This window comes from Pyrenophora tritici-repentis, chromosome 3 (assembly GCF_003171515.1).
Source record: "Pyrenophora tritici-repentis strain M4 chromosome 3, whole genome shotgun sequence".
Taxonomy (NCBI): domain Eukaryota; kingdom Fungi; phylum Ascomycota; class Dothideomycetes; order Pleosporales; family Pleosporaceae; genus Pyrenophora; species Pyrenophora tritici-repentis.
Genome location: NC_089392.1, coordinates 2,329,278 through 2,348,276, shown reverse-complemented (window position 1 = coordinate 2,348,276; position 18,999 = coordinate 2,329,278). Strand labels below are relative to the sequence as shown.

Genomic DNA, 18,999 nt, shown 5'->3' with positions numbered 1-18,999 from the left:
GCGGGCTTGGGCTTCCAAAAGCATCAACCTTGGTCCAACCAAGAAATCTTCTCGTGTGCCACGATGCGATTGACATCCAAACACATGTCGCATGCGCCTCAACATGGCGGCAAAAATATGTCAGCATCAGACTCACCAAGTAGAAAGCAGGGGTCTCGCGGTAGGATCTGTATTAGAGCAGGGAACGATCATCAGTGACGCGCCGAACCGTCGAGCGCGCTAATTCCGCAATTCGGCCTTTTGTGCCCAGGCTTGCGGTATCCAGACTTTTTTCCGCCAGTCTTCTGTGCAACTGCTACAACAGCTACTTCATCCTGCATCTATCAATTGCATTTCAAACTTTCCGGTTTGCATATCGCACGGCATAGCGGTTTCATCACACCCCTCCGCCTCACCAATTGCCACGGCCGTCTTAGTCGAACTCGGCAGCTATTGAGCAATAACTGCATATCGGATTCCGAAACTTTACAAGGTAGGTAAATCCCATGGTAGCTCTTGCCTTGTGCTTCAGCCTCGGCCTGTTGCATATGATGGGAGAAGCCACGAAGCTGCTATCTCACGATTCACCGCCAAGAAGCATGGTCTGACTTCCTTTCAGGCTAGACCAGACACCCCGCGCTGCATCATGCCCCACCTACCTAGAGCCTCTGCTCTATCTGCTTTCCGTGCCGTTCCCCAGTTTCGCGCTCCGGTCAACAAACGCTTCTTCACCCCTTCGGCATACAACATGACTATCAAAGCTTACTTTGATTGCTCCTGGACTGGGCCCGAAGTCCAGGTGGACAACGCTGGCAATGTCACCAAGCAGGGCGAGGTCAAAGGTAGCTACTTTTCTTTTCGTCTCAAGTCATACACGGCGATACAGCCTAGGAAGTAGCTTATCAACGAATGCTGACTTTTGTCTCCTCTAGCCCAGACCGGTCGCATCAACTTCGAGGTTTATGACGATGTCGTTCCCAAGACGGCTGAGAACTTCCGCGCTCTCTGCACGAGCGAGAAGGGCTTTGGGTACAAGGGCTCCAAGTTCCACCGTGTGATCCCGGACTTCATGCTTCAGGGTGGTGATTTCACTCGCGGCAACGTATGTCTCTCAGACTTCGCATGTAAGAGCAGCTAGTTGACATGTCTAGGGCACTGGTGGCAAGTCCATCTATGGCGAGAAGTTTGCCGACGAGAACTTCAAGCTCAGGCACGACAAGCCCTTCCTTCTGTCCATGGCCAACGCCGGCCCCAACACGTAAGACCCCGCATGCGAACGATTAACACGCCATAGCTAACACAGCACAGCAACGGCTCTCAGTTTTTCATCACCACCGTCGTTACCTCCTGGCTTGACGGCAAGCACGTTGTCTTTGGCGGCGTTCCCGACGGCGATGTCGAGTCTTACAAGGTTGTCCGAGCAATCGAGCTCACTGGTAGCGGAAGCGGCACCATCAAGTACAAGGACGGCCAGCCTACTATTACCGGCGCTGGTACTCTGTAAATGGCTGGGAAAGGGCGGCATACTGTTTGCGACAGTTATCATATTTATCAACTGTCACATGCAATGACAACCTCTCAGGAAGCTGCAGTCGCCGGTGCAGTTCCACAACTCTTCTGGTAGTTACGATTAAACGATATATCACTCAACTCCCAAAACTCTCAAATCATGGCATTTTCTCGTAATCCTATCTTGCTATGCGCACTGCGCTCATCCTTTGCGATATTTTTTGGCGCCATGGCGGGGCAGTGGTACCCCGCACTCGTCATTGTCCATATGCCGGCTCAAAGACAACGCCGCTCAATTGACAGCTTACCAGATTGTCTACCATTGATTCCCTACACTTGGCTAGCATACCTCGACATGACGTCGGCACTCCAGCATTGCCGTGCGTTCATGCATTTACTCATCTGCATCTGAGCGGATACGCGGATACGAGTACCAAATGACACGCCCACAATCACAGACACGGCTCCACTGTAATAGCGTTAACAATCAAGTCTAGCGTTTAGGGCGCGCATGTCGACATGTTCACAAGTCATTATATCAATAGATCATTAACAGTAATATAGCAGTTTTTCCTTTTCTCTCTTACTTCAAAAACTTCATCCGTCTACTACGGGACCCAGCAGCTTTTGTACTACATCCAATTCGAGCTAACACTTCCTAACCATCTAACTACCATGCTGTACCACGCCTCGACGCACGGCATCCACGCCGACGACCAAATCAACACACTCACCGACGTAGCCCCACCAATCCACACCTCCACCACCTTCCGCTACCCCCACAACCCCGATGACCTCCAGCCCGTGCCTACTGAAGGCGAATTTGTCGACCTCCAAACACCACTGATATACTCCCGTCTCGCCTCCGCCAGCACCAACCGCCTCGAAACCATCCTAGCCCCTTTACTCTACCCCTCAGCCACAGCCTCCGACCTCGCCGGCAGCAATGGCCTCGCAAACCACGTCATCAGCTACACCAGCGGCCTCAGCGCCTTCCACGCCCTTCTCGTAAACGTGGTGCCGAAAGTCATTGCCATCAGCGGCGGCTACCACGGCTGCCACGGCGTCATTGACCTGCACAAGAAAATGCATGGCGTGCGCACCGTTGAGTTGCATGCCTCAGAGGCCGAGTGGGACGCTGCCGGGCTCGGAAAAGGTGATCTCGTTCACCTAGAAACACCGCTCAACCCCACGGGCGAAGCTTTCCAGATCGCCAAATACGCTGAACGCGCGCATGCGCGGGGAGCGCTGTTGTCTGTCGATGCAACGTTTGCGCCGCCGGGGCTGCAGGATCCGTTTCGTTGGGGCGCGGATATTGTGATGCATTCTGGGACAAAGTATATCGGGGGTCATAGCGATATGCTTTGTGGTATCCTGGCTGTCTTACCTGGCAGGGAAGGATTGCAGCGTGCCAAGACGATGCGCGCAGAACGCATTTTCCTAGGTGCAGTCCTGGGGAGTTTGGAGGGGTGGTTGGGTGTTAGAAGTTTGAGGACGTTGGATTTGAGGGTTCAGAGACAGAGTGCTAGTGCGGAGAAGTTGGTGGGTTGGCTTCAGGCATGTTTGGATGGGGAAGGTGGGGAGGAGAGTGCGGTTGTGAAGGATGTGGTTTCGCATCTTGCGCATGCGAGTTTACAAAAGAAGGATATGGGGTGGTTGAAGCAGCAGATGCCGAATGGCTTCGGTCCTGTGTTTAGTATCTACATGAAGAATGAGGCGTTGGCGAGGGCGTTACCGAGTCGTCTACGCTTTTTTCATCATGCGACTAGTCTGGGGGGCGTCGAGAGTCTTATTGAGTGGCGGAGGATGAGCGATGTGGATGTTGATGTCAGGTTGTTGAGGGTCAGTGTTGGAGTGGAGAGTTGGGAGGATTTGAAGGCGGACTTTTTGGAGGCGTTTAGGAAGCTAAGTGCGGGTGTGAAGGTGTGGGGTGAGGGGGAGGGGGGAAGTGTTGGTAGTAATGGTGTGCAGGTGGGACAGAATGGGGCGAATATTCCTGAGGTGGGCTCTGGTGCTGTGTGATGGTGCTGTGTGATGGTTCTGTGAGTATGCAGTGTGAGCGGTGGATGTAGATTTTCGGTTAGATGGTCTGGTGGTACTTTGGTTCATTGTAAGACTGAATGCGATAGATAGTGCGTATCAGGGTCTGTAAGCTGATAACGATGATATCTTGGCAAGCCATGTGAGGATGCAGGGGCTTGATGAAATTGCACTTAGCAAGGCATCGAGCTTTACTGAGTCCAGCGCTTGGGCATCATGTAGTCTTGATGTGATGGATCTGCAGGGACCTATGTTGACACGTGGAGTGAACCGTTGAGGGCCGCGTCGGCTAAGTTCACCTGTTTACGATACCTAGTTATCTTTTGGTTACAGTACACACTGTGATGTAGGCAACCATTAACAACAGTGCTGTAACGTTTATGCTGGAACATGCAAGCACTATAGCTACGTGCCAGTTGGTGATCTCGGTATAGACAAGATGGTTGACCCGGAGGTTTTCGATGACATTGAATTGCTGTTGCTAGCGCCATAGCCACGTTTCCTTTACCCGTAATGATCGACATGTATTAGCTACGCAGCTGAAGCTAAGATATTCTAATGCTTTGCTTTAGTATGTCAGTCACTTTTGCTGAATATCTTGTTGATGCAATCGTATGGATGTAAATCGTAGCCTGTAAGTTGACGACACACGCATGTTCAAAGTTGAGCAAGATCACCCCCACCTAAGTTGCAAGAAAAGCAATTCCGCGCACGTGCACAATGCGAATAAGCAAGATCCTATTCGATAGTCCGTAGCAATGGCCTTTTATTAATTCCGAGGACTGTGTCTGATTGCCGTTGGTATGGACAGCATAGTGGCGCACGCCTATCTTAATGAGCACAGGGCATTTAGTAAGATTAATATTAGGAGACACCTTTTGATCTACACTCTCAACTAGATGCTACTGCTAAGTAAAAAGAGCTTGCACAATGTCGTTTGTCGTTATCAGACGCTTCTAACGTGTTTTCAGCGCTAGGTACATCTTCCTGGGTAGTTTATAAGGACACTGATATTCCCGATCAGAAAACAGCAACAATCCCATCTGTTGCGGTAGAAAGTAATTTTATGTATTCTGCTATGGTGTTCTGTTGTTCGTGCTGTGCTCTCAGAAGCAGCAGCAGGGTCTATTTACATGGCGTATCTATGATACAGCTGAGGTAAGAGGTGCTCAATAAAGTGGGGAAGCAGCACCAGACCACCAACACGTGATCTGCTTCTCCTCATAACCGTCACACCATCTCTTGTCGAGTCTTCTCTATCAAGAGTGGAGAGCGTCTCGTCCACTCGTTCTTCCTTCACACAAACGTTCATTACCCTACACTCCTTACAACGCACTCATTACCACACACTGGTTACTACACACTCATTCAACCACCCACCATGAAGTTCACCAACGTCGCCGTCTCTACGGTCTCGGCCCTCGCTCTCGTGAGCTCCGCACTTCCTCTCGGCGGCCGCTCTGTCGCACTCAATGACCTACATGCGAGGCAGAGTAGCACGTCTATCACTAATCTTGGCTCTACTATTACCGCTGGTCTCGCCCCCCTCATCTCTAGCCTTGGTGTTACCACCAACCCAAGTGCTGTCCAAGTCACCAAGCGTGATTTAAACTACTCCTGTCCGCTTTTTCTATTCCGAACAACTAGGAAATGCGCCAGTCTCAACATCTAACAGTGCAAAATAGGTGATATCCCTCTATTGGATAACTCGGACGATTTTATTTTCGCCAGCTTTACTGATCCGACTGTCGCTTTTACCCGTCCCTCGCCCATCGGCACTACCATTGTGAACCCCCCGCCACCGATGACCTTCAAGGTAATGCATTTGATGCATTTTTCAGACAATTGAGAGGACTTGGTCGACGCCAGGATGTCAAACTGTCCGCCAAGATAGACATAAAGAGCATCCTTGAAAAAGTGGAAGCAAGTCTGAACCGAGAAAAGAAAGCAAAGCTTTGAGCATGCTTAAAGAAAAGGAGGCTGATTTTATGGAAATAAACCGTCTATTTGATAGTCTTGTTTCTGGAGCGGGATTAGATAGTGCTAGGCTATAGATGCGGATATTTTGAGGCCCTTTACTCTACTGTTTCTGTGCAGGAATGGGAAAAGGTGATACGGAATAGAAAAATTCTAGTATATTTTGCTTCTATAGGAAGCTTTTTCCAAAATTCTCCTGGTGTTTTTGGGTGATTTTAAGTGTATAGCTATTCCTGCGGTGCTCTACCATATGTGATGAGCCGCGGTAGACATGGTTACGTAAGGAGAGATTGGATCAAGACCAATCCTACTTGCCTCCTTAGGACTCGGAGCGGAGCGGCCACCTAGAAGACTACACAATATCCACTTCTGTCTCAGCATTCCAAGTCCAGGCCAGAACCCAAACCCGTGCACGCAGTTTTGCATAGCAAACCGTTGATAATCATCCTCACTCTTATTTCACAATTGAATATCCAACCTGGAAGCGGCGGCAGAAGATTCGAAGGAACCAAACGGGTTTTTTCATCAGGCTCAGGAGCGGCGATCATGGGACAGGTAGTGTGTCAGCATTGAGTCGATGAGCAGCCACAAGTGGTGAAAATGGGGCAATCGGCAGTCGCTCAGTATACATCCGGTAGACCAACAGGAAGATGCCAAGCCGATTTCCATAACCTTGGTAGCTAGAATCCTTCAGACCAATGTTGATATTCCTAAACGAAAGAGACTATCGTGAACGTGTGAAGAACGATCGGAGGACGTGAAGAAGTGTGGAGGACGTGCACTTGAAGAGCGGAGGTTCCGGTACATTGTGGGTCCGCCGACGCTTTCCGCAGCCACCACGGCCCTCCTCGCAATCATGGTACGGCCCATGCAAACATTACAAAATTTGCGTTTCGTCAAGAAGATCCGATATCGGTTCGCATGCGGCCCACTGATGCTGAGTGGGGATGATGGTGTCAGAGAAAACAAAGAAGACTGGCGCAGGATCGGGAGGCGATGGCGCGGCTGGCTACGCTCGGCTCTGAGGCTTGAGCGTGGGCTGCATGGGCTACGGAGGGTGCAAAGATCACGATGGGAGCTGTGCGGACGACTAGTGAGAGCAGCGCAAGATGGCTGAATGTGGGGTAACAGGCATTTGAGGTCACACGGAGATGGAGAGAAAATGAAGCGTTGATGAAGGCATTGGTGATGTTGTCGCAATGGTGGTGCAGGACAGGCACAGCCAGGCACAGGCGCGGGTTCTTGCCAATTGTGCCCTGGATACCCCGGGTCCGACAAAGGTAGGCACACAATTCGGCTTCGTCTCACAACACAAACTCAAGGCCATGTCCATGCCGCGACAAACTCCAGACAGGTTACTCCACAGGAACAGGTTACGGCATTGCCTCTCTCTAGCTTGGCCGATGAGCATGGCCGCATGCGGCTGCCATCTGCACTGCCGCCGTCTCAGCAAGCAGCATCATTAGCGCGAGCCGACGCAAGCCGAGCATTGCGCCCTGGTTGATGCGTCGCCATGAGCATCACCCATGGTATATATGGCGTCAAACACTTGGTACAAAGTCACAAGACCTCCTGAGTCGCCCAATTTCACCGAGCTTGTTGGTACCGAGCACCATAGGGTCCACTCACCAACATTGACCAAAACCTACAAAAGCCTTTGCTCCCTCACTGAGTGACACTCATCTAACACACAACACTATTGTTATCTGCCATAATGCTCCGACGACAGAACTTCCAGCGCTTCCAGAGCCTTGCTCTATCACAGACATCACGGACCTTGTCGCAGACACCTCGATACGTCCATCAGAGCGCGAGCGCACGCCAAGATGTTTCTGCCTCATCCGTATCTACCGCACAACTCCTCTCTACTCAGCCAGAGTCAAAAGTAGCCCGGTCCAAGGCTGTTCTAGGCCGACTACCAACATCGACCGTTCTGCGCTCCTACCTCATCACTGCCATGTCCTCACAGCCCATGCTACTCAATGCATGCTTTGGTATCCTACGGCGCATGCTAGACTCCAAGTCTTTTCTCATGAGCATCGAGCGCAACCCTGTCCTGTCCAACTTGCTCAAGAAGACCTTTTATGCTCAATTCTGCGTTGGCGAGCACAAGGATGAGGTAGTCAAGAACACCGACTTTGCGAGGACTCTGGGCTATGGTGGAATCCTTTTCGAGTATGCACTCGAGGTACTGGGTGGACAGGTGCCGACTGCCGAGGAGACCAAGATGGAGATCGAGGTGTGGAGGAAGGGTATGCTCCAAAGTGTCGACATGGCAAAGGAGGGTGACTTTGTCGGTCTAAAGTACGTACTCCCTGGTATCATCTGCATTGCATATGCTAACATTCATCTAGATGGTCCGGTCTTGGTCGCCACGCCCTGAACCTCCTTCAAAATCAGCAAGACGCCACCCCCGAGATGTGGGATGCCATCACCGCCGCCTGTGATGCCGCCGCCGCCAAGGGTGTCAGTCTCCTCCCCGGTGCTGAAGAAGAAGCTACAAATCTCGGTCTTGAGAAGTGGACTCTTGCTTTGCAGAAGAAGTACAACAAGCCCGAAAATGGCCGCGCTGTCCTCTACATTACCTACCAATGCTACCTACGCGACATTTCCAAGCGCATGGCCCAGCACCTCGAGAAGGCCTCCAAGGAAGGTTACATCGCCGGTGTCAAGCTTGTGCGCGGCGCATACCTAACCTCTGAGCCCAAGCACCTCACCTTCGACACCAAAGCCGGCACCGACGCAAACTACGACGCCTGCGCCGACGCCGTTGTCCGCCAGCAATGGACTGACAAGGTACCTGCCCCAACTCCCGGCACACCCTTCCCCGCCGTAAACATTGTCCTCGCCACCCACAACCTGGCCTCCGTGCAAGCCGCCCAGAAGATCCGCGCTGAGCAGATGCTTTTTACACCCCCAGAGAAGCTACCCCGCCTCACATACGCCCAGCTCCAGGGCATGGCCGATGAGATCTCGCAGGCGCTCGTGCAGGATGAAACCATGAAGGCAGACACCCAGGCCAAGGTCATCAAGTGCATGACTTGGGGTACTACAACTGAGTGCTTGAATTTCTTGCTTCGCCGAGCAAGCGAGAACAAGGAGGCGGCGCTGCGAACAGAAGACACCAGGAGGGCCATGGGCAAGGAGCTCTGGAGGAGGCTGAGGGGTGTGTTCGGTTTGGCTTAAGATAATCCCTTTCACTTGTGTCTTTTGTTTTCATGAAGCGAAGCATTCAGCATGGCGTTTGGGATTGGTTAAGGAAACCAGTTGTGAAAGGAAAACCAACTGGATATTTGCTTGTCTTCTTTACAGACCTCTCGTGATAGATGGTCATTCTCATTGTTGCATAGAGCAACTACAATAGTCTACAGATTTTTTCAATGTTAGAAAGTGTCTCAGAAACTACGCATACAACTTGGCTTGTGCATTTATGTGATGCGACTTAGGGTTCACAGAATGTTTGGTTGTACAACACACGCACACACAGGGCACAGTCCCACTTGTATAATTATGTTCCATCTCCCATTTCCTCGCGTTGTTTTCCAATTGCTCGACGTTATGTATAGAAGATCTTCTCAGTTTCTATATCACGTGCTCCTTTGGCTTAGCGGTAAAGCGTCGCACTTGTAATGCGAAGATCACTCGTTCGATTCGGGTAAGGAGCAGTTACAAAGTAACTGTCTTTTTTTTTGGTTGGTTAAATCTATCATAGAATAGGAGGAGTGTGAATGCTATGCAGATATGCAAGGAAGGCAATCATAGGATACCATGGCTGCAGGGAGCGACATGAATCAACTTTTTTGGCCGGGTAATACGGAGATATATCATCACGTGAGATTAACAGGCGAATATTCTCAAGACAACAACAGATTAAATATTACTAAATCTAATCATCTGTCCCGTCTCCAGCAAACACCGTCTAGCAACCGTGTTGCTCCTCGTCGACAACGAGCTCCTCGGTGACACCGAGACCAATCTGGCCCAGGACAGTGGGGATAGGACCGTTAAGGGGGATGTGGAAGTGAGCAGATGCGGTTTTGCTATCAGGAAACATTAGCATGGGAACAACCAAGGAAGAAGCAATGGGGGAGGGGAGGGAAGGAAACTTACCAAGTAACGGTGTGGGTGAGAGTGAACGAGTTACCCTCAGCAGGGGCATCCGCATCGATAACAAAGGACCAGGCGGGGTCGTTGCACTTGTACGCAACGCCGGGGACGTAGTGGTCGGCCGAGCACTCGACGCTGTCGGCGGAAAGGAAGAAGCCCAAGGATGGGTAGCCGTTGACACCGACGTAGTGGTAGTTGGTGACGGTGATGTTTGCGGCAGCGGCGGCGCCGATGAGGAGGGCGGTGGCGAAGGACTTCATGGTGGTGGTGGTTGAGTTGGTAGCGGTAAAGCGAATGTGGATTGGTTGTATTAGAGTAAGTAGTAGTAGACTGTGTTGTAGTGAGGTGAGGAAGCAAAGAGGGAACAGGATGGGGTGTTTATATGTATACGACGAAAGGGTATCCAGCACTTTGGAAAGCTACCTTATCGCAACGTAGCTATTCTCCACAACGGGCTTTCCATCCTCGAGGCGGAGACAGGACTAAGCATTGACAAGCCCTACCTATTTTTGGCGCCACGCGCTGTTAAAAAGCGGACCGAGAAAGTGCCTGGGTTTACGATACTAGGTTACATCGCAACGTGAAAACCCACACCGCTTGCTTTTGCGTTGTCCTTTTTGCCCCCAGGACCAGAACGGAGATTAGAGCATGGTAGGTAAAGGGTGTTTAGCTGCTTGCGGTTTGGTGGCACCGCTTAAGCCAGGGGCCGGGTACCCGACAATTGAGAGGATACGAGATTCCATGACTTGATCCTCAGGGATGAGATATTGAGACGCAGCGGGGGGGTTATACTACAGGAGTGTAGTCATATTATTGTTGCTGGTTCGGGGGAAGGTGACAGCGGGTTAAGTTTTTTGTTGTTGCAGTTGGTTGCTGGCAAACTTAGCCGCGAAACGCAGGGGTTGTCCGTTCCAATCAGCGATGATGGGACCCTGACTTGACATCTGAAAGTGGCGTTACATACGCTGTTCGGCTAATAGCTCCGAAGCGTGCATTATCGCCCTAGAAACCTTCCATCCGCTGTTCTGGCAACCGTCAAGGACTTCATCGTAAGTAGCAGGCATTTTCCCTGAAAGACACGACCTGTTCGCTTCCCCTCGTATACTTACGCAATAAACAACGGACAATGCGTCCCACCAGAGAAACGTTGGAGCCGAGGTCACGTCAGTTCAGGGTGAGGTAGTGGAAACTTTCTCAAGGTTAATGCCGTCATTGCCGACATCAGCGGGGACCAATAGCGCAGAAACAAAACAAAACAGAAAGACAAGGACTCCGGGCTGGCGGATCATGCAAATATGGAAATGCGGTTATTGTTAGTAGCAGGGTGGCTGGATGTGGGTTGTTTGCCGTGAACCCCCTATGTGAGTGAGGAAGAAGGTGGTGTTTTGAGCGCGGAGGACTACCTAGTGGTAGGTAAATCTCCTGAGATTCATGCGCATCTCCCGGGCTTGCCGCGAGCGCTTTAACCTGCTAATTGTTTGGACAAAACGGTGGATTCCAGCGCTAACGGATACGTGGCGAATCCTCGGCTCGTACGAGGAGTTAGAGTGTTGGCGTGGTAGTCCTGGTCTAAAGATTGCACGTGTTTGTAATCGCGACAGGTCACGTGATTGATGGGGGGTCAGCGGTTTGCCTTATGCGGCATAACGACAGACTTCAAATTCTCTCTATGCTTACAACTTTTCCCCTTTAGATCGCATCGAAACCTGACATGCGAATTCAGCCTACAATACCATGTTTGTCATACGTGTTCGGCATGAGTACCTCTTTCGTCTTGTCGACAATTCCCGTTGATGTCATTATGATTGCAACCGCGACCTACAAAAGCAAATCCTAACGCTCGCAGGTCGTATGCGGCCAGGCACATTAAACGTCCTGTCCGGGCTCTGCTCTATTGTTTTACATCATTATCGGGACGGCTCGTATAGTGTGGGGGTGTCTATATTTCTTCTTTCACCGTTAGCGGCTTTGAACGCTGTGGCATGGCAGCTATGTCGCAACACTTCATTTCGCGACTCCGGGTTCACATCAACAGATCGGGACGCAGGTTATGTTTGCAACCTTTGCTACTTCTAACTCGTCTCATTTGTATTCAAGTACGCCTTTGGAACACATAGCTCGAGTGGACGCTGCCCTCGCGCAGTGTCGAATGCTGGAAAATCCGTCTTAGAGGGTCACATCGGTAGCATGATGGACAATCTCTTTCATTCTTTCATATTTCTCGGCCCCTATGGGGCTTTGCGATCGACCTGTCTGTTTCACTCCATCGCTAATCGCGCGATTGGTGTTTGCTCATTGTTCTTGCGCAAGTTCAGAGAAGGCGATCCATGGTCCAGCTTCATATAAAAGCAATACTCGAGTCCGTAGACACGCTTTTTGCGACGATCTTACGCGCCGCTCTCCAGCTGTCCCAATCACCATCGCTTCACTCCGAATTCCGATAGTGAAGATGTAGGGACCCCGTAGTGTGTGCTGCAGATTGACGTACTGGAGCTAGAGGTGCTTTTACTACCAGCGCCATGTATGCTCAAGACTTTATTAGGAGCTGGCCTTCGCTCGTAATGTCGTCTATCATCTCAAGGCTGACCTTCTCAAACCAACATCCATCATGGCGGTAGCGCCGGACTTCCTCTGGCCTATTGTGTCCATCACCGGCCTTTTGGCACCTCTTTTTCTCTTCGCGTACTATGGTTTCCGAGTTTACTGCGTTGCAAACGCCGAGATGAATACCAACTACCAGCTGGGTCTTGCATGGTTCTTCCTAATCATCGAGTTTTTCCAGTATCTGCCTGGCGCCATGCTATATTTCAACCGCGTATTCGTTATCCGCCGTCCACGAAGACCAAAACTCAACCTTGAAGGAGATGACGTTCCAGTAGTGTCTGTGTTGATCACTGCTTGCGGAGAAGATCATGACACCATTCTCAACGTTGTCAGGGCTGCGTGCGAGACGGATTGGCCCAAGGACCGTCTCAGTGTGATTCTTTGCGATGACGGTCGTTCGATTGATCTTGAGGACAAGATGTTGCAGGTGAAGCGAAAATATCCGCACGCACACTACACGAGCCGCAAACAACCAGAGATCCCGGATTACGTGCGTTACACACCCTTCCCCAATTAATACCCACTGACCAAGACCAGAAAGCAGGCAATCTAAACAACGGTCTCGCATTCAGCGCAACGCTCAACGATACACCTTCACCATTCGTAGCTGGCCTAGACGTCGACATGATAGTTCAACCAAACTGGCTTCGAGCGATGATGCCGCACCTTCTCAACGACCCCAAACTGGCCATGACATGTCCACCGCAGTACTTCTGGAACATTCCCCGTAACGACCGCGTACGTCAAGATCTCGATTACTTCTATGCTGTAACGGAGCTTGTGCACGACGGGCTTGGTTCAGGCGACTGCGTTGGATCAGGATACCTAGCACGAAGGGAGGCAATAGACGACATTGGTGGATTCCCAACGTATTCCATTAGCGAGGACACGGCTTGTAGCTCCATGCTACTAGGGAAAGGGTGGTCCGTGGCGTACATCGAGGAGTATCTGCAATGTGGAGAGATGCCGGATTCGCTGTCTGGACATATCAAGCAGCGGACGAGATGGGTGAGTAGGCACCAACTTGAGAACAAGGAACCGCTGGCTAATTTTGATCAGACCATCGGCAACGTGCAAACAGCTATCAAGGTAAGGATCTCGCATATCACATCTCGTTCTAAGTTCTTACTATTCACAGCTCCGATTCCGCCTCTGGGGTCCAGCAGTACCATACTGCAACGCCCGTCAACGCTTCGCAGGCCTCGTCTTCGGCCTAGGCTCTTTTGTAAACAGTGGCTTGACATGGATAGGCTACATCGGCAACCCACTCGCTCTACTCTCCGGCTACCCCTTCGTCGTCTGGTACCAGCCCTGGCAGCTCGCATGGCTCCTGCGGCTAGTTTGCCTCTGGGTGTTTACCGACACGGCACATAAAGCTAGCATGGCGCTGTTCATCGGGTACAGAGATGGTATGCGTTGGGAACAAGCTGACATCTGGCTGGTCCCGTACTACACGCTATCTCTTGTTCGGGGGTTCATGCTGCCGGATAGGTTTGGTGGGACGAAGCCGGGGTTTACGCCTAGTGGAAGTTTGTCATCGGAGATCCGGGAGCGTGGTCCTAAGCCGTCGGGGCTTTATGGCCGCTTTCGCGCTATTTTTGTGCAGCAGTTGGTGTGGATACACGCCTGCTATATATTGGCTTGCCTTCTTGGTGTAGCACTCAACCTGGTACGCTGCTTCGACTCATCGGCTCGAATCAGTACCGCTTACACAGCCGCGGTGCCCACACTATCGGGCCACGATCGGTGGGTTTTCTTACTCACCAGGATTGGATGGCCGCCAGTATGGTGGCTCGGCCAGCTGATAAGCTGTTGGATTCCATTGTGCTATTGTTTCTGGCCACCGAAGGAGGTCACTGCCGATGAAGCTTTGCAAACAGACGAGAAGACGTTGGTACGGTACCCAAAAGAAGAGTATTCACGCCCTATAAGGGCAAGGCTTGGACGGCTTAGCGACCATTGGACTTTGATCGTGTTTTTGTACACTGTCGTATGTTTTGCTGCGTCTTTCTATGTCTAGGTTTCTCTTCTTGGACAAACAAGATTTCTTGTTTAGCCAAGCGTGCGCCCAGAGAGATTTGACAATAATGACAACACCAATATTTGAAACGCAAACCTGAAGTGACTGATTGTGGTACGTAGGCCGAGACACTTGAACCCAGAAGTCTGCTGAAACCATCTCTATCATTCACATCGGCTGCGTCATTCGATAAATTGAATGTAAGAACAAAGCTCTCTGTATGATACCCTTGGCAGCATATACGGAATCGATGCCAAAATACAAGGCTGGGTGTTTCGTGCAGCTTTGTGACAAACGCGTTGTTCTGGTGCCATAGGATATGCAAACTCCAACCAACCAATTTTATAGAGCAATACGGTCGTACTGTATGGTTTTCCATCATCGCGTTCCAACGCGCCTGTACAATATACATGTATTATGTTCAAGAAGCAATTTATCCGGCGGCTGCATATGTACGATGAGCGGCCCGAAGCGGCTGACGTGAAAAAATCTACCAAATAACCACCGCTGTTGATGTTTCAAGTCGTGATCCCTAGTCCCCGATACCAGATAGACTTTCCGCGAAACGTTCCGACGTATGTCCGCTGGTACCTACTTCTGGAAGTGTCGTGATGGAATGTTGGCACGTTTATGACAAAAGTCAATGAGTGCGGTCTTGGCTGTGGCGCCTCACCATCTCTCGGATCTGGAACGTGTACGGTAGACGCATGTACGCGTTCACATCGGCAGATCGTTTTGCAACTCTTACTTACGCGTATGCCTATCCCCCTAGGATATATACGTGATGCATCATGCAAGCACAGCAGACGTGCGCTTGGCAATGCCCGGTATCTCGAGAGCCGGCTTTATGGCAAAGTCGCGCAGTCGTCACGTTTCCAGCGAATGCCTCCCATGCAACCCATCTAGCCATGTCACCCCGTTTCCCTGCCAGAAAAAAGCTTCCTGTATCCAAGCAAACCTTTGAGTGCTTACTTCGTCTTACTTGCCTCAACGCCCCAATAAGGTAACTGATAAGTGAAACCACCTTTCCCCCCGCCCCCTGCTGCCAACACACATCACGCAACCTACCCTTCGCCCAATTCCACCAATTCCACATGCTTCTCAGTCAAAACATCTCACCCTACAGCTCAAGATGCCATCCGTATCATATCCCATCCATTCTACAATTCACACACGCGCCTGTCGTCCGTCACCGAAACCCCCGCCTCTCCGCCCCCATACCACAAAACCGACCAGCCCACTCCTCCCAAGCCCTCCACCACCCCCTCAATAAGGCATACAAGCTCTCACCTGCACTCAAACCCTTCGTATTTTCTCTTCAAGCCGCTCGGTTTGCCTAACAACTGTGACACTAGTATCGCCAAGCGACGCCTCTGAAACGGCGCGAGCATCCACCTCCGTCTCCAATGCTAAACCATGCATGCAGCAGACCACGAGCGCATCAAACACCGCTGTGGTAGGCTGGTAGCGACCTTCTTAGCCGCATAGTTTTAAGTGGTGGGATTTTGGCGCTTCGGCGAGGCTGAAGCATGTCGCTACGAGATGGCACATGGAAGCTTGGCTACGGGTGCATGTTTGGAGTGTGGGTTGGTTCGTACACTGAGCTGTTGAGCGTTAGTATAACATGAAGTCCTGATCTCCTCGTTTTTCGTCTTCCTCTTTCTTCTGTACTGCCGTGCGGTTTTATTTATGTGTGTGTGATTTGGATACCCTTTTCTCTTCTCTCTCCTGGCCGGTCCATATTTTCCACAATACACGCTTAATATCTATAATCAACATCAAATCAACCACTTAAACCAAACGCCAAAATGTACAAGACCATCGCCCTCTCTCTTCTCACTCTTGCGTCTGCCCTCCCGCAACGCAAAGGCCAGCAGTTGACTGCTCAACAACAAGCTGCTCAGGTCCCGCAAGGAATCTCAAAAGCCACCGATGGCTCCATGATTCTTGACGACACCGTAATGGTCAACGGCCTACCTATTCGATTCAAGATCTCTGCGCCTGCAGACCAGTTCATGGCTGCTTCGGGTGTTCCTGGTGCAACGGCAACGTCTGCGAATGGAACCCTAGGAGCAAACGTCTTGCTTCATGGTGATGGAGGGCAGAGCTTCTTTGACATGCCTAACCAGGCTGTGCAAGCGAACACCATGGGTGTTGTGCTACTAGCCCCCAACAAGAACCTGTTTTGGGGTGGAGGTTCTGGGCTTCAACGCACAGACGGTGTTGCACACGCCCAAGCCGTCAACGACTTTGTTCAAACCGAGCTACCAAAGCGGGTTGCTGTGGACATGTCCAAAGTTGTCTTTACTGGTGTCAGCGGTGGCAGTCTTTTGATGTCTGGCTTCTTCATTCCGGCACAAATGAAAAACTTTCCCAACTCTGCTGTTGAGCTCAACTGCGGTGGCATGCCGCCGCAAGTCCCCTTCCCGGACGCGGCAACGGTTGTTCCTCAAACACAGATTCATTTCCAGTCTACACAAAGTGAGCTTCAGTTGCTTCAGGGTAGCATCCCGCAAGCTGTCGCAGCGTACGAGCAACTTGGAACTGATGCCGGTTTGACCACAGCTCAGATCAACCAGCTACAGACGGTGGACAACACGCCCGCCGGAGGCCACTGCGAATTCGATGGACAAGATTTTGTTACTGGAGTGCAGACAATGCTGACGAGCTACTCGAACGTCATGCAGGGCGGCAACGGTGTGGTCACAGGCATTGGCGCACCCAGCAATGGATCGGTGCTCACCGGTGTAGTTGGAAACGAGAAGTTGACGTTTGTGGGTGGACGAAAGCGCGATGTGGATGCGAGAAGCATGGTGCGAATGAGATGGGCGCAGGGTGATGTTGTTGTTGACGAGGAAAGCGACTTTACGGCCTTGGCGTGTGATCGCAGCACCTGCAATTAGTTGGATGTTGTATCCAACTTTAGTACATACTTTTGTAGCTTCCTATCGCATCAGTTTTCATTGTTCACATTAGCTCAGAGCCAACTGCCCGTGACTTCCATCGCGCATTACATTCAAAGCGTTTGAGTCACCAAGAAGCGTGGGGAATGGTTTGGCTTGGTTTTGGTCGTAATGTTCATTTGACTGGTATTGTGAAGTTCGTCGCATTGCTATTCGTAGTTGCAATGTCGTCTCCCAAGTCCTCCACCCCGTAAATGCATTTTCGCCGTGCCCGTGAACCCATGAATGTTATCGAAAGCAGGAAAAGAGACACCTCACATGACGACACCGGAGTTGGAGGCGATACGCTGTTGTTTGTTAGCGGGGTCCTTCTGCAGCGTTTGACTCCACGTACCGGCCACAGCTCAGCGGCCTCCTTTGCGACGGGTCCAGTGATGGCAGAGCCCTTCATTTCACCCTTGGGGTTGACAATGACACCGGCGTTGTCCTCAAAGTAGAGGTAGATACCGTCTGCTCGCCTCCATGGCTTGCTCTGGCGGACAATGACGGCGGGCATGACCTTCTTCCTCAGCTCAGGCTTTCCCTTCTTGACGGTGGCCATGACCATGTCACCGGCACCACCAGCGGGCAGGCGGTTAAGGCGCGCACCGATACCCTTGACGGAGATGATGTACAGGTTGCGGGCACCCGAGTTGTCGCAGCAGTTCATGACGGCGCCGCTGTGCTTCCATTAGCCTGGTTCCTTGTTGCATATGTACATCTTGCTTCTTTCGCGAGCGCGTATAGTTTCGTATGGAGCGATCGTATCGGGGTCAAACGTACACTGGCAGACCGAGAGTCATCTTGAGCTTGTTACCGGAGGTAGAACCTCGACTGCACGAACATGTTAACCATCATCCATCATCTAGCATTTGCCGCATGGGCAGCTATGCAATCTCTCGGTAGAGGCTAAACGTACCCGCGCTTTCCAGACATTTTGATTGATTATCGGGGGGGATATTCGATTTGGCGGGTTCGGGTGCGTCGTCGCTGGAGTTGTCGGGAGCGTCGTAAAGTTCGACAGAGGCGGGCTGGAAGCCGTCTCGCTAACGAAATTCTGTGTGCGTGGTCTGTGCGCTGATCCGCGCCAAGCCTCTACGACAACCCCGGACAGACGTAGCATCACTGAACTTCATCACGATATGTTGGAAAGGTGTCAAGTCTTTAGCTGCTGATTTTATCTTTCCAGAAAAAGATTAGCCTTGGTGCACAAAATATACTAATCCACTCATTCAGTCACCTTGCACCGACATGAATGAACCAAAACATTCACAAGTTCTAATGAGATATCTGTAAAAAGAGATATTGTGGGGAATCAGCATCATCAGAAATAGACATCTTACTTATGTGATTGATACGTTAGACTGTTGCATACAAGACGTGATGCCTCTGTGAAGGATCTTTTGTTTGCTCCAACATCACCAGCACAAATTTGCTCGCGATGGTGAGCATATATCGTATTAACCTATTATCAACCTAGATAAGCCAGTCAAGCAGCCAGATAGCCGTCTTGATACTGCTTCTTTGAGTGGTCATAATGTACGGCTCCACAAACGTAGGCGTGGGATAAATTGCACGTTTGCTCGTTCAACACAATTCCCGCAGGCTCGACCAATCCCATGAAACTTAGCAGATGGCGCCATACCCATTCGGTTGGAAGCACCAATAGCCATGAGGGAATTATGCATGGGAACAGGTGTATCAGCGCTCACTCTGAGTAAATTGAGTAATTCAGTCGAGGTGCCAGGTATGCGAGAAGGAATCATGGTGAGGGTCAGGCGGGCTTTACCTCCACTTACACCAAAACCTGACCCATGCGCA

The 18,999-nt window shown here is 51.0% G+C and overlaps 8 protein-coding genes across 8 annotated transcripts; 6 read left to right on the top strand and 2 right to left on the bottom strand.

Annotated features, from left to right (window-relative positions):
- Positions 1-625: 625 nt before the first annotated feature.
- PtrM4_082570 (PpiB, Peptidyl-prolyl cis-trans isomerase (rotamase)) lies at positions 626-1,483 on the top strand (the record flags this gene model as incomplete). The annotated part of the gene is made up of 4 exons (XM_001940404.2): positions 626-821; positions 912-1,081; positions 1,131-1,237; positions 1,288-1,483. 4 exons carry the CDS (start codon positions 626-628, stop codon positions 1,481-1,483), a joined length of 669 nt encoding a protein of 222 aa, XP_001940439.2.
- Positions 1,484-2,163: 680 nt separating this feature from the next.
- Positions 2,164-3,017, top strand: PtrM4_082560 (MetC, Cystathionine beta-lyase-cystathionine gamma-synthase; the record flags this gene model as incomplete). Its single annotated transcript, XM_066106538.1, has 2 exons — positions 2,164-2,967; positions 3,012-3,017. 2 exons carry the CDS (start codon positions 2,164-2,166, stop codon positions 3,015-3,017), a joined length of 810 nt encoding a protein of 269 aa, XP_065963476.1.
- A 1,892-nt stretch (positions 3,018-4,909) lies between these two features.
- Positions 4,910-5,487, top strand: PtrM4_082550 (uncharacterized protein; the record flags this gene model as incomplete). The annotated part of the gene is made up of 3 exons (XM_001940406.1): positions 4,910-5,147; positions 5,214-5,344; positions 5,398-5,487. The coding sequence occupies 3 exons, from the start codon at positions 4,910-4,912 to the stop codon at positions 5,485-5,487; spliced, it is 459 nt and encodes a 152-aa protein (XP_001940441.1).
- Positions 5,488-7,219: 1,732 nt separating this feature from the next.
- PtrM4_082540 (PutA, Proline dehydrogenase) lies at positions 7,220-8,691 on the top strand (the record flags this gene model as incomplete). The annotated part of the gene is made up of 2 exons (XM_001940407.2): positions 7,220-7,809; positions 7,860-8,691. 2 exons carry the CDS (start codon positions 7,220-7,222, stop codon positions 8,689-8,691), a joined length of 1,422 nt encoding a protein of 473 aa, XP_001940442.1.
- A 733-nt stretch (positions 8,692-9,424) lies between these two features.
- Positions 9,425-9,872, bottom strand: PtrM4_082530 (Herpes-BLLF1 multi-domain protein; the record flags this gene model as incomplete). Its single annotated transcript, XM_001940408.2, has 2 exons — positions 9,425-9,545; positions 9,616-9,872. 2 exons carry the CDS (start codon positions 9,870-9,872, stop codon positions 9,425-9,427), a joined length of 378 nt encoding a protein of 125 aa, XP_001940443.1.
- Positions 9,873-12,220: 2,348 nt separating this feature from the next.
- On the top strand, positions 12,221-14,236 carry PtrM4_082520 (glycosyltransferase protein; the record flags this gene model as incomplete). Its single annotated transcript, XM_001940409.1, has 4 exons — positions 12,221-12,706; positions 12,754-13,224; positions 13,276-13,305; positions 13,355-14,236. The coding sequence occupies 4 exons, from the start codon at positions 12,221-12,223 to the stop codon at positions 14,234-14,236; spliced, it is 1,869 nt and encodes a 622-aa protein (XP_001940444.1).
- Positions 14,237-16,044: 1,808 nt separating this feature from the next.
- Positions 16,045-17,139, top strand: PtrM4_082510 (uncharacterized protein; the record flags this gene model as incomplete). Its single annotated transcript, XM_001940410.1, has 1 exon — positions 16,045-17,139. The coding sequence occupies one exon, from the start codon at positions 16,045-16,047 to the stop codon at positions 17,137-17,139; it is 1,095 nt and encodes a 364-aa protein (XP_001940445.1).
- Positions 17,140-17,453: 314 nt separating this feature from the next.
- PtrM4_082500 (60S ribosomal protein uL14) lies at positions 17,454-18,114 on the bottom strand (the record flags this gene model as incomplete). The annotated part of the gene is made up of 4 exons (XM_001940411.2): positions 17,454-17,486; positions 17,534-17,858; positions 17,962-18,012; positions 18,098-18,114. 4 exons carry the CDS (start codon positions 18,112-18,114, stop codon positions 17,454-17,456), a joined length of 426 nt encoding a protein of 141 aa, XP_001940446.1.
- Between the last annotated feature and the right edge of the window lie 885 nt (positions 18,115-18,999).